This window comes from Carlito syrichta, unplaced genomic scaffold, assembly GCF_000164805.1.
Source record: "Carlito syrichta isolate Samal-C Ts95f unplaced genomic scaffold, Tarsius_syrichta-2.0.1 Scaffold315831, whole genome shotgun sequence".
Classification (NCBI taxonomy): Eukaryota; Metazoa; Chordata; class Mammalia; order Primates; family Tarsiidae; genus Carlito; species Carlito syrichta.
In genome coordinates, this window is record NW_007259927.1 from 752,024 (window position 1) to 767,236 (window position 15,213).

A 15,213-nucleotide genomic window follows, 5' to 3' on the forward strand; every position below is an offset into this window, starting at 1 on the left:
AGTTGTTGGACATAAATACACTGCATCCCTGATTTCTCAGATGGCTTTACTCTGTGGTACATGCACAACATTGGCTCCCATTGTTTTCCCCAGGAGGACTGTGCCTTCCCTGGAGACTGAGGATTGCCCATGGTTGTAACTGATTTGATGGTGTACCTTTCATTGGTTGCTTTCTTCTCCTTGTTTCAAATCCCAGTTCCCCACCAGTGGTTCCTTTGCCTCCTTCTGAAATTGTCCTCTAATCCTGCGCTACCATCTGCTTCTGGGTGTACCCAATATAAGGCGGTGATCAAAACAAGCTGAGAAGCCCAGTCCTGTGATTTATCAAGCACAGGTCTCATTTTGAATGAGATATCTAATTAGTTGAATGGAGCAAAATATTTTCCCTCAAAAAATGTAAAAAACTACATTCTGGGTCAAACCAGATGTAAACTTTAGTAAGAATCAGAGCCTGGTATTCTGAGTGGTTCTGAGAAAGTTCTAGAGGCAGTAGCATTTCTCTCTATGTTTTATATGACAGACACTGGCTGGGATATACTAAGTTTGTATGGTTTTTTGGTAAAGCTAGGAAAAGTAAGTCTGCCAGAGTCAGCTGGAATTTGTCTTATTTAAACTCAGTCACCAAGAATATAACTAGAAACTGGCATCATTTTCAAGCTTTTTGATCAATCTAATATTCTCTGTTTGTAATCTTTGTACTTGAGATTTCCCAAGGCAATTTATAATGAGATTTAAATTTAATCTATTGCTCAGTGATCATTTAATTTTTTTTTTTTTTTTTTTTGAGTTGGAGTCTCACTCTGTCGCCCAGACTGGAGTGCAGTGTCCGCTCCCGGCCACCGCAGCCTTGCCTGCTGGGCTCCAGCGATCCTTCCGCCTCAGCTTTCCGAGTAGCCGGAATTACAGGCGGGCGCTACCACGCCTGGCTAATTTTTTGATTTATTGTAGAGATGATGTCTCACTACCCGCGGGCTCAGGCAATCCACTCACCTCAGTCTCCCAAAGGCGTGGGATTACAGGCTGAGCCACCGAGCCCGGCTGACCTTTTAATTTTTTGCATGTTACTTTTTTGACCTGTTCAGGAGTTTTGTTTTGTTTTTGTCACTTGATTGTTACCAAGCTGTGATGGTGGAACTACTTATTCTCTTGGATTTTTGGCAATAACCTTTAACCCACTGGTTGATTCTGTGAATTCTTTCCAAAGGTGTCAGCACTGTAGGTAAGGAGGTGACCTGTTAAAAATACAAATTTAAGCAGAGCACTCTCAGCCCCAATTCTCCATTACATTCAGAACAGGTCAATGTTCTTACAATGTCCGGCAAGGCCAAGCTCAAAGTCAACCCTTGTTACTTCTCAGATCTTATCTCCTGCAGCTTACTCTCTCCACACCCACAGTTCTCCTTGTTCATTCTTGAATATTCTCTAAGATACCTTGTACTCACATGCCTTGCTTCTTAATGTTCTTCAGGTCTCCGCTCACATTTTACTTATAATCAAACCCTGACTTTTTTACCCTGTATAAAAGTACATGCCCTTTTTCTCTTATGCTACTTTGTTTTATTTTTCCCTTCACCATTTATTGCCATCTAACACATTATATATTTACTTTTTGGGTCATTTACTGTCATATTCCTTCCTGTACCATCCTCACTCCATACTGTTTGTAAACTCCATAAGGAGCTTTATCTGTTTTGTTCACTGTTGTATCACCACTGCGCTGTTTGGTCTAACTATTAGAAATTCAATAAATGCCTGTGGAATGAATGAATAATGAAAAGATTCAGCTAGGAAAGAATATCTGAGGAAATATTTAAATTGTTACCTGAAAGCTGAAGGACAAGAAAGAAAATGTTCTATGCAGAGCGGAAAACATTTGTAAATGCCAAAACATTTTCTTAATTCATTTTTTCTCACTTTCTCGGTTACTAGTCATCTGTTGTAGACTAATGGCCAGAAATAGACTTTTCTGCACAAGCAGTGAAAATCTATTGAAATTCATAAAATAGGGTGTTAATCTAATTTATATCTTAGAAGGTCATATAGGTTCATTTGTAAAGAATTGTTTAAAGGCCAACATAGAAGCTAAGATTATTTAGGAGGCAGTTGCAGTTGGATGGTGGCAGATGGGAATTAAAACTATTAGATAGCTTGAGATATATGTTGTTATAGACTCACTAGGACTTCCTAAAAGATAAAATGGTGGGGGGGGCAGTGAGAGAAAAAATGAGACCAAGGAGAAGTACTCTATTTCTGGCTTGAGTAATGAGTAGATAGGATAATTATTGGGATGTAGAACTCTGGAGGTAAAATTCTTTTTGTTTTTGAGTTGGAGTCTCACTCTGTCGCCCAGACTGGAGTGCAGTGGTGGCTCCTGGCCACCGCAGCCTCGACCTGCTGGGCTCCGGCGATCCTTCCGCCTCAGCCTTCTGAATAGCTGAAACTACAGGCGTGCACTACCACACCCGGCTGATTTTTTGATTTATTGTAGAGATGAGGTCTCGCTGCCCAGGCGGGTCTCGAACCTGTGGGCTCAGGCAATCCACTCACCTGAGCCTCCCAAAGGCGTGGGATTACAGGCTGAGCCACCGAGCCTGGCTGGAGGTAAAATTCTAAGTTTAATTTTGGACATTTAAAAGGAACCTTGATATCATAGGGATAGCATAGAGTGTTAAGAGAAGAGGGCTTGGGACCAAACATTGTGGAAACATCACCATTTAAAGTTTGGATAGATGAGAAACAAGCAAAAGATAATGAACAAGAACAGTCAATGAAATACAAGAGATATCAGGAGAGGGTAGTGTTATAAAAGCCAAAAAAGAAGAATGTTTCAAGGAAAAGAGAACAGTTACTTTTTAAAGATTCTTCCCAGAGGTTAAGAAAGAATGGCAAAAGGTGGTCCTTGTATTTGGTAATGAATAGATCTTAGACAAGATTGATGAGAGTCACTATAATGAACTGATGGAGGACTTTGAAGTTTGAAGGAACATGGGAAAGAAAAGAAAGTATGAACGTCAAGAAGTTTGATGAAACAGACAAATAAGCGAGGTGGTAGCTCCAGGGAGGAGTATAGATGAAAATGTTCTAGAAGAGAGAGGGAAAAGGAGAAGACGGAGGTGGGGGGAGTGAGGAGGGAGGAGATAGGAGGGAGGAGGGAGGAGGAAGGAGAGATGAGGAAAGAGGAGGAGAGAGGAGAGAGGAGAGAGAGAGAGAGAAGAGAGAGGTGAGAGGCGAGAAGAGAGAGGAGACAAGGAATAGAGAGTAGGATGAGACTACTGGGAAGAAGCTGAGACCTTGAGTGGAGCTGGAGGATTGTCTTATCATATGGGTTGTCCACTAACTCTATGAAATAAGCCCATGGGAGGGAGAAGGCAGGTGCAATTGCAGGTGGGTGTGTAGGTTTGGCAGAGGAAGATGCATACATTTGAGATAGCTGACTTTTGTTTTCTCAGTGAACAGTAAGATTAAATCATCAACAAAGAATGAGAAGGGAAGAGGAGAGGTGGGAGGTTCGAGGACAAAGAAGACGCTTTGTAGCAATCTAGTTTGATGAGATGGGGAAGTTTATTAGAGAAGCAGGGAAGCATTTGATATTAATTGGAGATTTGAGATGGAGTGTTCAAAATAAAATCAGCCAGCTCACTTGAATAATTTGCTTAGCTGTCTGTGTGCAGACAAAGATGGAAGGTGAAAGGTTTGCGATGCGGGAGAGACAGCAGGGCCAGGAAGCTGAAGGTATTCACAAAGCAGTGACTCAAGTTGGACTCATGAGGCTAGATCAGGAAGGAGGGAGGTGAAGCCCACAGACAGCGAGAACGTGGTGGGAGTTAACAAACTGAAGCTTTGATGAAGAGGCAACGATCAGAATCGTTAGCAAGTCAGCTGGAGGATAACGGGGGAGTGGTCAGAAGCTGTGAATCTGACACCCAGGCATTCACGGTGCCGATGCGCTGGCTTCACACGAGGGTATGGCGGCTGAGTGGAGTGGGAAAGACAGAGGCCTAGAAATGAGAACCCAGGTGCTGAATGGTTCCTTCATGTGGAAATTTGAGTTACTGTGAACACCCTCGAAAGTTGCAGAAGACTGTAGGCCAAGATATGAGTCTTCTTTAAAAGTGAATACCTTGTGAAGAAGAGGCTAGAGGGAAGGTTTTACATGAGTCTGAAAGGGGTAAAGTTTTTTGCAAGACAAAGATGAGAATAGTCAGGAGGTGGTAATAGAAAGCAAAAAAGGAGATGCACTCCATCCAAGATGAAAGGGTATGATTTTAAAAGAGAGTAAGATGGAAAGCCATTTTAAAATAAATAAAATGCTGGTGTGGACAACAATTTTTAAAAGTGGAGGGTAAAACAGAGAAAGGGAAAAGCATAAAGATGCTAAAAGTATCAAATGAGAGTTTAAAATACAAGCCTTTAATCATCTGTTCATTTGTGTGGCACTAACCATCTGGTCAAGGCTGTGCTCTGACATCACTAAGTGTAGTCTGGAGTAATGTCCTCAGTCACATAAAAAAGAAAGCTAAAAAATGGGGAATTAGAATATATTTTAACATTGTGAAAATAAAATAATTATCTCTTCCTTCAATATGGGATGAAAGTGATAACTAGATTTGATAGCTTCTAATTATTCCTTAGAGTCTAAAACCTCCCCTCTTACAATTCAAAAAAGATAATGAAGGCATATCAATCATTTTATTGCTGTAAACATAACTCTTTGGAAATTACAAACCAACTTAAAATAGCCAACTGATGACCAAGCAAGAAACTAACACCCAATACACCAAAAACTTTTATACTGAAATCTGAAGAAAAGTACCTTGTTTTAAATATCACCAGAAATGAGTTTAAAAATGAGTGTAAAATAGACAGCAAAAGAAAAATAAGCTAGACTAAGTACAGTTTAGTGATAAGGTGTTTAATTCAAATATAACTAAATTGGGAGGAATGTAGACATTTAAACAAGTGTACTCAGTGTTTTTAAATTATTTGATGGATTCAAGTTTCATCTTAATGTAACCTGAATAATCTGGAACTGGAAGACAGATTGGACCTCATGGGTACTAGCAATCTACCTTGAACTGGTGTACTCTAGTGCAATGTGAAGTGAGTTTTAAACCTGAAATCCCCAAAAAGTTTGGAATGTATTAAATAAGAATGTGCCAAATACTTTTACAAGTTAGTTTTGGGCTTTAAATGTCTTTCCAAAATAGCCATGGCCATTTTTGTTAATGATCATGACACCTCCAACCTCCTATTAAAGCCAAAGGGTAGTTACACTTTGACTGACAATGAATTATTGGTATAAATGCAGAAATAAATAAAAACATCTACTTACTAGAGTGAAAATGTAATTTTTGAAGATATGTAATTAAAACTTTGTCAGACCCTTTCCTTGAGTAAAAATTATGACAATAAAAACTTTTTACACAAGTAAAGCTATATAAAAAAACCCTAATTATGTACTTTTTCTTTAAAAATTTCAGTGCAAATACATTTACATCAGGCAGCATGTTTAGAGGTAAATAATATGTGGCTGAGGTATCTGGCATTTAAAGCCAAAATTAGCTCAAGATGGTATTTTGGTTGATACTAAGTGATAAAGTTTTTATGGTACACTGATTTTGACCCTAAGGACTACTTGTTTAGAAAGTCAGATGTTTTATAAACATATGGTTTGTTTTTAAACTACATATACATGACATTAAATTACTATCTCTTTCTTCTTTCTTTTGTTAAAAGCAAGTTAACAAAATGTGCTCAGATCTGAATTATAACTATTCACTTATAAAATGATTTCTATATCTCTTCTTGATCTATGAAATGATGTATATGAGTTAAAGTATCTAAAGAAAAGAGTAAAATTTTGTCAAAGGCTGTTCATTGAAAAATAAAATACCTTCAAATAACTGTTAGAATGGTTGATGTCTCGAAAAGTTAATTTTAAAATTTGAGACTAAACAGAACATCAGTGTACAATGCTGAAAAAAAAATGACTGGAAAGTATTTTCCTAGAAAGATAGATTACTAATACTACCATTTTTTTCTTGTATCTTCCATGATTTTATATAACTAATGGATCTTAACAATAGCAGTTATTAAAGATGGTTTCTCTGTTGTTTGTTAGGCAACCTAAAAAATATCTCTAGAAGGTATCTGGTGTCTTAAGAAAAGACTTATGATGATATGTCATATCAAAACAACAAATAAGCTTCCTGTGATCAGATACCATTTCCTTTGATTAATTAATTAACTAAATATTTGATAAATATTTGAATTCCTTCAAACTCTTGGACCCAAGCATACTTAAGTATACTTCAGTAATTATCTTTGGGCTTTATTTCTGCAAAATTCACCCATCCTTAATGTAGCCCCCTAAGTGGCAGAAAGAAATAAAAGACTCTCTTTGAATTACTTTATTTACACCTCCACATTTTGACATGCAGATTTTCAAAATGTTACATATTCTACAGAGTTAAAGTAGAATGTATATTGTGGCTTTTAAAATATCAACCTCATCTGCTATTATATAGAGCGAAATAGGTCTAGGTAACATAACTCACTCCTAGCCTCCTCCGACAAGTGTTAGAATTTGAATATCTATTTTTCAGTCTTGTAACACAACAGGAAATGTGAGTAGTTGGGGAGAAAATCTTTAAAAGTTGTATATAATTCACAACTCCAGGACACAATTTTTTTTCTAACTTTATTTTGTCATATCCAGTTTCAATTTAGCAAGCTTATATTGAATGTTAAAATAAGAAAAAATTTCTCTACCATGCAGTAGTAAATTTACCTTTTTCTTAGAATGCTTTGATTTTTTTAAAGAGATTTTAAATCAGGAGGCACTATGTAGTAAACACACAGAAATGGTCTATCATAAATAGGTACTAAATTTGGAAACTAGAAAAATATACTATATAATTTGGAAACTATCTCTAAATCAGAGCTTATTGACAAATCGAAACAGAAATTTAAAGTTTATGCTAGTTAGGATGTGGAATAGACTAAGAAAATAGGTTTATCTGGTACTATTTCTTCCTTGTCAACACAATATCATCAACTCTGTTAAAGGTTCCTGATTGATCCCTGCAAAATGTCAGCAGAGAGTTGTTAAAAGAATGTACTAAACTCAAAGCTAATAATTAGTATGGTATTACTTTACAAAAGAATTCTTATCTAACTTTCCCCTCCCCATTAAATATTTTACATATCCTAGAAACATTTTTTTCGATCCCCTTAAAAAAAATTTCCCCAAAGCTTAACCATACTGCAAGCCTTTTTTTTTTCTCACAGCTCAGTTTAAGTAAATAATGTTAATGTAGGAGCAATGTAATAAAGAGCTGGATATGAATGAATAACACATACTAAAAATGAAATCTGAAAACAAAATACAGTCCCCATGTGCCTACATGGAAGGCAGTTTACCACTAGTGATGACAATCATGTCAGGCGTCGCTTCAATATGAGAAGTTAGCTTTACAAGTTTTCCCTTATTAAGTCATAACCACAGTGGTAAAGGGAGAAATGAATGTGCTATTCCTCAAACCTCACCAGTAAGCCATATTCAAGACTACATCTACTACTAAACACAAACTAGAATCAGAAAAGTCCTTGACTCCACAGGAGAGTTAACTTGAGACCCCAAATTAAGATTCAGGCTCAGACCCTGACAGTTTTCCCTGAACAAATCTCACCCTATTGTCATTCTCTAATGGAATTTCCCTCTTAGGAAATATTTCCTAAGTTGAATCTGATTTTACCTAATGCTTTTATAAATGTAGGAGAGCTTGGTGGCTTGTGGACTTGACTAAGTAGCCAAAAACATTTTTAATGGTTAACCCTGTTCTGAATCTGTGGTTGGGTCTTGATTTATGTTATCTGTGAATCGAAAGAATGTTTGGCATATGTTTTAGATTTTTCCCACATAAATGAGTACATATCGCATGTTTAGTTCTTTTTGAATTTTGCCTGAACTTCATGGCAAAAAAAACCAAAAAACCAAAAAAACGAAAACAAAACCATAGTAAGGAAAATGATGCCAATTGCCATCTTAAGGCCAGTGCTTTTACATGACTGAGTTTTATTTATTCTACATGCTGGAGATATACTACAGACCACAGAGAGGCAAAGAAGACCCTGCCTGGATCAACTGTTAGTTCATGATCTCATTAGCCCTAACAAAAGAAAAAAGTTTGCCAGTGCTAGGAAGTACTCTCCCCTCGCAGCAATGTTTCTGTTTAGTTTTCTCATTGTGGTTTCTCACTTTGCTCTTCAATGATCTGAGTATTGAGTGTTGCGTCATGAATTGCACTGCTAGTTTTTTGGTGGTGGGAATTAAATTTAAATCCCAATGACTCTGAAAGAGTGTTCTGGGATCTTAACTACTTGGTGTATTGCACTGTGCTGTACTTTGTGATTCGACTTCGAGCTGTACTAGGGGAGGCGGATCCAAGTGTCTGGCTAAAGTGATGGTCAGCGGAGCCTCTCATGTGGGCCATGGTGGCTGCCCCCCCCATGCTGCTACTCAGGCCCCCACCTCCACCCAAGCTGCTCAGCCCGATGCCACCACCACTTACTCCAGCTCCAACCATGCTGGTGCCAACCAGGCCACTGCTGCCTAGACCACCGCCTCCGCTGATCCCAGCTGTGCCACTAATTCCAGTTACCCCAGTGCCAGAAACAACCCTCTCTGTCACAATCACATTGTGGGCATTGGCTAACTCTGGGTGCATACTCAGACTGCCCATCATGGCGGAAGTTGGTTGAATTACTCTTTCTGTCACTACCACATTTGAAGGCTCTCTAGGATGAGGGATAGTCAGAGAGGTGGGTAGACTTGAGCTTGGAGCTATGACCCTTTCTGTCACTATAACATTCGACCCGTCTCTCAGGTCAGGCATCTCTAACATTCCATGCAAATCAGCGCCAGAGATTGGGCCAACCACCCTCTCTGTCACCACCACGTTTGATGCATGTCTGTTATCGTGAATGTGGACAGAGGGCTTCAGATTGCCAGAGGTGGTGTAAGACTCGGTCACAGTGACATTACCATAGCCCAGAGGATCAGGAATAGACATAGGATGCTGTACACCAGGTCCGGAGGGGTAGGTGTTCTCAGACATTATTGTAGTCGTGCCGAAATGCGGGGAGATGGGTGGATGTCCACTAACAAATGGCTCTGGTTCCTGGGGCAGGCAAATTGGTTCCGTGCTCTGGGGTGGCCAAGAAGGATCAGGGTCTGGATAGGATGCAATTTCTTTCCCCAGGGTGATATCAGCCAACTTCTTAAATTTAGGTCCTAGTGTATCCAAGAAGCTGTCATCCAAGTCTTCTCCAATGAAGCTACAACAACCCACGGAGCCGGCAGGAGAGCCCACACCTTCAATATCATAAATGAGCAGACAGTCATTGGATGGGCGTCCTTCATCTTCATCTGCATAAGCGTATGCTTTCTGGATTTACAGAGGAGAGAGAAAATGAAATTGGGAATATATATAACAATAATAGAAGAGTGTTTACCATTAGTTTTTCTTGTAGAGCTCTACCAAAGAGAAAGGTGTAAAACAAAATTCTAATATCTACTAGAAACGTTTTAAAATCATTTAAATTGCTTGAAATAATTTAGTTAGAAATTATTTGAACTATAATTCCAATAATGTTTTGATTTAAAAAATATACTTAGACGGGCTGGTGTGTAACTTCACTTTGGACGTAAAGTCACCCACCTACACACAATCACTTGAATTATTTTATATCCAAGTTAGAAGGAGGTACATTAAAATGTTGAACTTGAAGTACACAAACGGGTATATCTTTTTGTCTAAAAAAGATAGTTTATAGTTGATTCAAGTTCATTCAGGATTGTGTTTCTTTCCTTCTAATGGAGAGAAGATGATTGGTTTTGTGAAGTTTTATTACAATGCAGTTTTTGTAGCACTGCAGCAGGAAAATTTGACTGTGGGTCTGTGCCACTTTTGGTTTCAAAACTGAAGGTGACCAAAGACAGTTTTTTAAAAAAAAGAATCTCTGTAAATTCAAAGTAAAAGCCCATAGACATGTGTACTTTTATTTCATCTTTGTTATTCATAATACTGGATTGCAAACTTTCAGGTTAAATACCTAATAGGAAATCTACTTATTGTGACATTTTATTTTAAAAAATAGTCAAGTAAGTCAATATCAGCTCTTGCAGGGCTTACATTTTAGTAGGGGGAGACACACACTACATAAAAACATATGTCAGATGCAGAATAAAGACAGTGAAGCTGATGGGGTTGTTCTTTCAGACAGGGTGGTCAAGGAATGAGCCTCTGATTAAGTGATGTTTGACCAGAGATTGAAATGAAGCGACAGAATGAGTGAAGTAGATAGACTGGTTTGGGTAGAGGGAGCTGTAAGTACAAGAGTTTTGAGGAAGAACTTTTCTTTTCATAAAAGTAACATTCATATGTAGGGACATGGGTGGAAAGTATTCCCATGAATTGTAATAAGCCCTATTATTGTATTGCTATTTTGAAAACTTGTATTAATATTTTATTTAACAATATCAGTCACCCTCTAAACCATTAGGGGAGATAATGAAAACACTTGAGGCCAGATTGTAGAACGACAGAAATATATTTCCAGTCAGTATCAGAGACAAGAACTTCCTGAACGTTAACTATCACATGGTGTGTAACAATAAGCAATTGTGTCTCTTCCCAGAAATGACAAAGTTAATTCTCATCTGCTGCTTTTCTAGGTTTCATGCTCTTCTCATCATCTGAAGCTAGAATGTCCTGGAAGTATACTAAAGCTCTTGAGTCCACTCTTATTGAATATTTACTATGTGGCTAACACTGAGTTAGGTACTGGAAATATAATGTAGAAAACATATGAATGAGACACTAAAAATGGTGGTAGATGTGTAAACTGACAAATTTTAGCACTGGTCCTATATGATGTATAAGCAAAGTACTTCAGAAATACAGATGAGAAAACATTAAATCCTATTTTGGATGAGGGGGTTAATGGTAAAAACCTCAGAGGGGCAGTAATAGTTGAACTGGGTCTCTAAAGATGGATAGGAGCTTGTGAGAAACATGATGGAATACAGTTCTCCAGGAGGGGCAAAGGCATAGAGGTGAAAAGTCTGCAGTCAAGAAGGCAAAGGTGCAAGAAAAAATGGAGCTGATGGCAAGGATTTATTGGAGATGTGAGGGAGGGGTCAGTTTGTAAGCATTAATTGGCATGTTGAGGACTTTGGACTTCATGCTGGGAGTCATTAGCTGTTTTTAAGTTGGGGAGTAAAGTGCTAAGGTCAGCAATAATCTGGATTGTTGGACATGAAGACTAAAGGCTGAGAACCTAGTTAGGAGATTCCTGTCAATGCCTTTTTTGGGAATTAGTGAAAGCTTGGAGTAGAGCAGCAGACACATGTAGGGTAAGAAAGACACGTGGCTAGGGATCTTACCTGGCAGAAGTAGCTCTCCATGAAATTCATATTGAGACCTCCTTCTCTGCATTCTCTCATAGAATTTCTTCTTAATGTTCCAGAATATTCTTGACATATCTCAGGCATTCCTGAGGTTTTAACTCCTTCTGTCAGTTCAAATCCTGTTCTTTCTCCTCCTCCCAGATCCTGCATTTCTCTGCCACAATACTCATTTGTATAAACTCCTACAAGTGTTGATCAAATTAAAAAGACTTTCTTTGGTATATTATAAACTCAAAGTTAAAAACTTACTATAATGTATGATTTCTTCATATAGGTATGCATTTGTGAGAAAAGAAATGGAAAGAAGATAATACATAAAGAAAGGAGATATAAATACTGGGGGTGCCAAAAAAACATACACATTTTAAGTATGACGTTCTCACAAAAGATGGCATTAATCAAATAAATGCTAGCATCACCATGCAATGGGCAGAACAGTCAAAGAAAATGGTGGAAACATGGTTAAGTGGACCTCATGCTACACATTACTACCATAATGTAACTTAACTGCAAAAAGTAATACATAGATAACCTCTTTAAATGTGTATACTTTTATTGGCATCCCTGTATACCATGCTCAATTTGATAATTATCTATTGAGCTACTACAATATGCTGTGCTAGAAGTGGGGGCTGTGGAGAAGTTATAAAAGCCTATGTCCTAAAGAGCTTGTTTTCAACTTGAGGAAAATTGAGAGAGAAATATTCAAATTCTAAAAAGTTACAAAATAGTATAAGAATACCCCAATGTATTGTTAGAAGCACAAGGCATCCAGAGAAAGACATGAGAATCGCTGGCTTTTGGAGAAGAGTTCATGGCTATATGAGTAGAAAAGTTTTTGTGCAGAATCTTGGGTTTGCACTTGGATGTGAGAGGTGAGTAGAAACATGTTATAATATTTGAGGTAGGTGAGATAAAATGGTGGCTTGGACTATGGAACTGCCACGGAAGGGAGAATGTTGACAGTGACATAGGCGTCCCTTGGCTTTAATAATCAAAATATCTTGAGTTTGGGGAAAGTGTGTTTTTCAATGGTTTAGTTACCCCCGGTGCTTACCACGGTACTTTGGTGAAGATTTGTACAAAGATTTGTAGACTTAATGAGGGAATAAATGCATAAATAAATACTGATGGATTTGATGATTTGACAAGTCTTGGGAACTGATTGGGTGTCAATGAATAGGAAGATATGAGTCAACAATGAATTACTGCTTTTGAGGTGGGAGACAGTGGTGTTATTAATGGCAATGGACAAATCAAGCAGAGAAATAGGCTTAAAGACTAGTGTGTCCAGTTCTTTGAATAAGGTCCAGTTCTATAAGCTATAAATATTTCTATGTCTATTATATTTTAAAGAGTTCAAAGTAGAAAAGTAATGATTACTATGAAAAAATAAGCTAACCTGTAGCATGCATTTACCTTGAGAAATGTGTTTACCTTTTTATTAGACTGGTAACTATCCACTTACTGTGAAATTCTAATTGTTCCCTAGCTTCTGCCTTTGAACTGGTCTAGACTTCTGTTTTAAGGGACATTGTATTTATACAGTGTTACCTGTGTGCTAAAAGAAACTACACCACATGCATACAGCCAAAACTGACTCATGGTTACAGTTCAGCACTTCTATTTATAGAGGTCTTAATTAGATCATCTCCTAAGTACTCTTTGAGATTGAGGAAGATTTTAAAAATATAGCATATAACAATAATGACAGTGGATTTTTCCTTACTCTTTAACTTACAAATTAGTCGTTTAAAAAGTAAAAATATAAACACTTTCAAATAAAACCAAGATCTTCAAAAATAGTAAAGTATGTAAAGAAAGAAAAAAGGGTTATTTTTTAGTCATTTGAGCAGTTAAAAAATGTTTTTTTCTTACCTGAGTTGTCGATGCATTCAATTATATTTGCATTATCAGATGGTATTTGTGGTACACATATAGTGGCCAAATCCTAAAAGACAAAAAACAATATTTTTACACTTGTAATGACTTATGACTCTTTTTTTCCTGTAGTTGTATATTTGGTTTATTATATTACCTCAGATTTCCTAAAAGAATACAATTTAGGAAAGTTTGAAATTTATTCAAAACCTGAACCTCATTTAGAAAGTCTTCTCTGGATACTCTCATTTAGTTTTGATGTACTTTTGATTCCTCTTCATATTCCCTATTAGTTTTCCCAAAACAAAGAATAGCATAGACTGCGAGTATTTGCCATCTTGGTGCATGTGTAAAGACTGAGTTTAGGTGACAATCAGAGGACACTTCTTACAGATTAGCGCTTACCCTGGGTTCAGGCTGTGGTCCTTCTACTGCCCATGAATGAATTGCTCCATCTGAACATTCGGGAACAGGCTCAAAGCCGGCTCCACCACCAGGAGCACCTCCACAATCACAACAGATCAACAAAAACGGGACCACTGATGATGGAGAGGAATACCAGAGTTAGCAGTGGGCCCTTATAAAAAACAAAACAACTTCCTCTTTTAATTATTAAACTTGAATTCCTAATATAATTCCATTTTGCTTTAAAATCATTGTGAAATTTTCAGAAAACAGGATCAGACACCAACATAAATGTGAGCTTCCGTGAACTAGACTGCCATCAATTTTAATTTGTTTTATAGCATTCAAATTACAAATTGTATTATGTTATCAAAATGATGAGTCTTTTCCATGTCATTACTTAGAAAAATGCTAAAGGAGAGAAGGAAGATGTCAGGTGAAATGCTTGATTCTTTGTGTTTCTTCTTCCATGTCTTTATTTTCTTTCTTTCACATGTGCTTGCTTTTCTTTATTTCTACAGTAAAATCTTATTATTTCCCCCTACACATTTGTCTTTTCTTTAAATTACTTTGCTACTCTAGCTGCCATAGAATGTGCACATTTTAGAGAACACAGCACTGCTTAGCAATGCCTTTTGTTGTGAGTCAATTGAAGTTTTCTTATTCATCTGTTTATCAGCCTTTTATATAAGACAGTCTTGATAAATGGTTTTGAATGAATGGATGAAAGAAAGAATGCAAAAATTTAAAAATTGTGAAGAAGGAAGGAGGAAAAAAGAAGGAAGGCAGGGAGGAAGGAAGATAATAAGGATAGAAATAAGGGAGGAAGAAAAAAGAGGGAAAGAATTCCATGTGTTGCTTTTTTTCTTTTTGCTAGATGAGAGAACTTTGAATCTAGAGGCACTGGCTCTAAGGCCCATATATAATTTGTAAGTCTTTTATTAACTACACTATCCAAAGGTAGTCACCAACATGAAAAACAGACTCAAAGTGAAAGCTAGCTATTAACAGTAGTAATAATTAGCACTTGGGTAATTAAGTGACTTTTATAAAGTATTAAATTTTAAAACTTTATAATGTTGGTTGGAAATCAATGAGGCTAAGAATTGGAGAATTATCTTTTCTCATATACATTTTATGTTACATTCTGCAAGTTTGTTAGCAGTTTTGCATTTTTCTTGCTTTGGCTAATTTTAACGAGAAGGTTTTCTTTTTTTAAAAAAAAAAAAACAAACTCATTCTCTCTTCAAATAGAACATTTCCTGGTTATTACTTCAATCAATTTTGAGCCAATAAGGAAAAACTCTTATGTATTAGTGTAGAAATTTCTTTTTTTTGTTGGCCAAGCGTGGTGGTTCACACCTGTAATCCCAGCATTTTGGGAGATTGTGGCGGGAGGATCACTTGAGGCCAGGAGTTCGAGACCAGCCTGGACAACATAGCAAGACCTCCCA

General features: G+C 37.2%; 1 protein-coding gene across 1 annotated transcript in view; it reads right to left on the minus strand.

Annotated features, from left to right (window-relative positions):
- Nucleotides 1–8,378: 8,378 nt before the first annotated feature.
- DSG1 (desmoglein 1) overlaps nucleotides 8,379–15,213 on the minus strand; it is a 32,967-nt gene continuing 26,132 nt past the window's right edge. Inside the window, exons 13-16 of the mRNA XM_008073389.1 lie at nucleotides 13,760–13,893; nucleotides 13,352–13,424; nucleotides 11,450–11,655; nucleotides 8,379–9,449 (exon numbers count right to left, since the gene is read on the minus strand). Coding sequence (XP_008071580.1) covers nucleotides 8,379–9,449; nucleotides 11,450–11,655; nucleotides 13,352–13,424; nucleotides 13,760–13,893 — 1,484 coding nt within the window. The remainder of the gene's footprint in view (nucleotides 9,450–11,449; nucleotides 11,656–13,351; nucleotides 13,425–13,759; nucleotides 13,894–15,213) is intronic.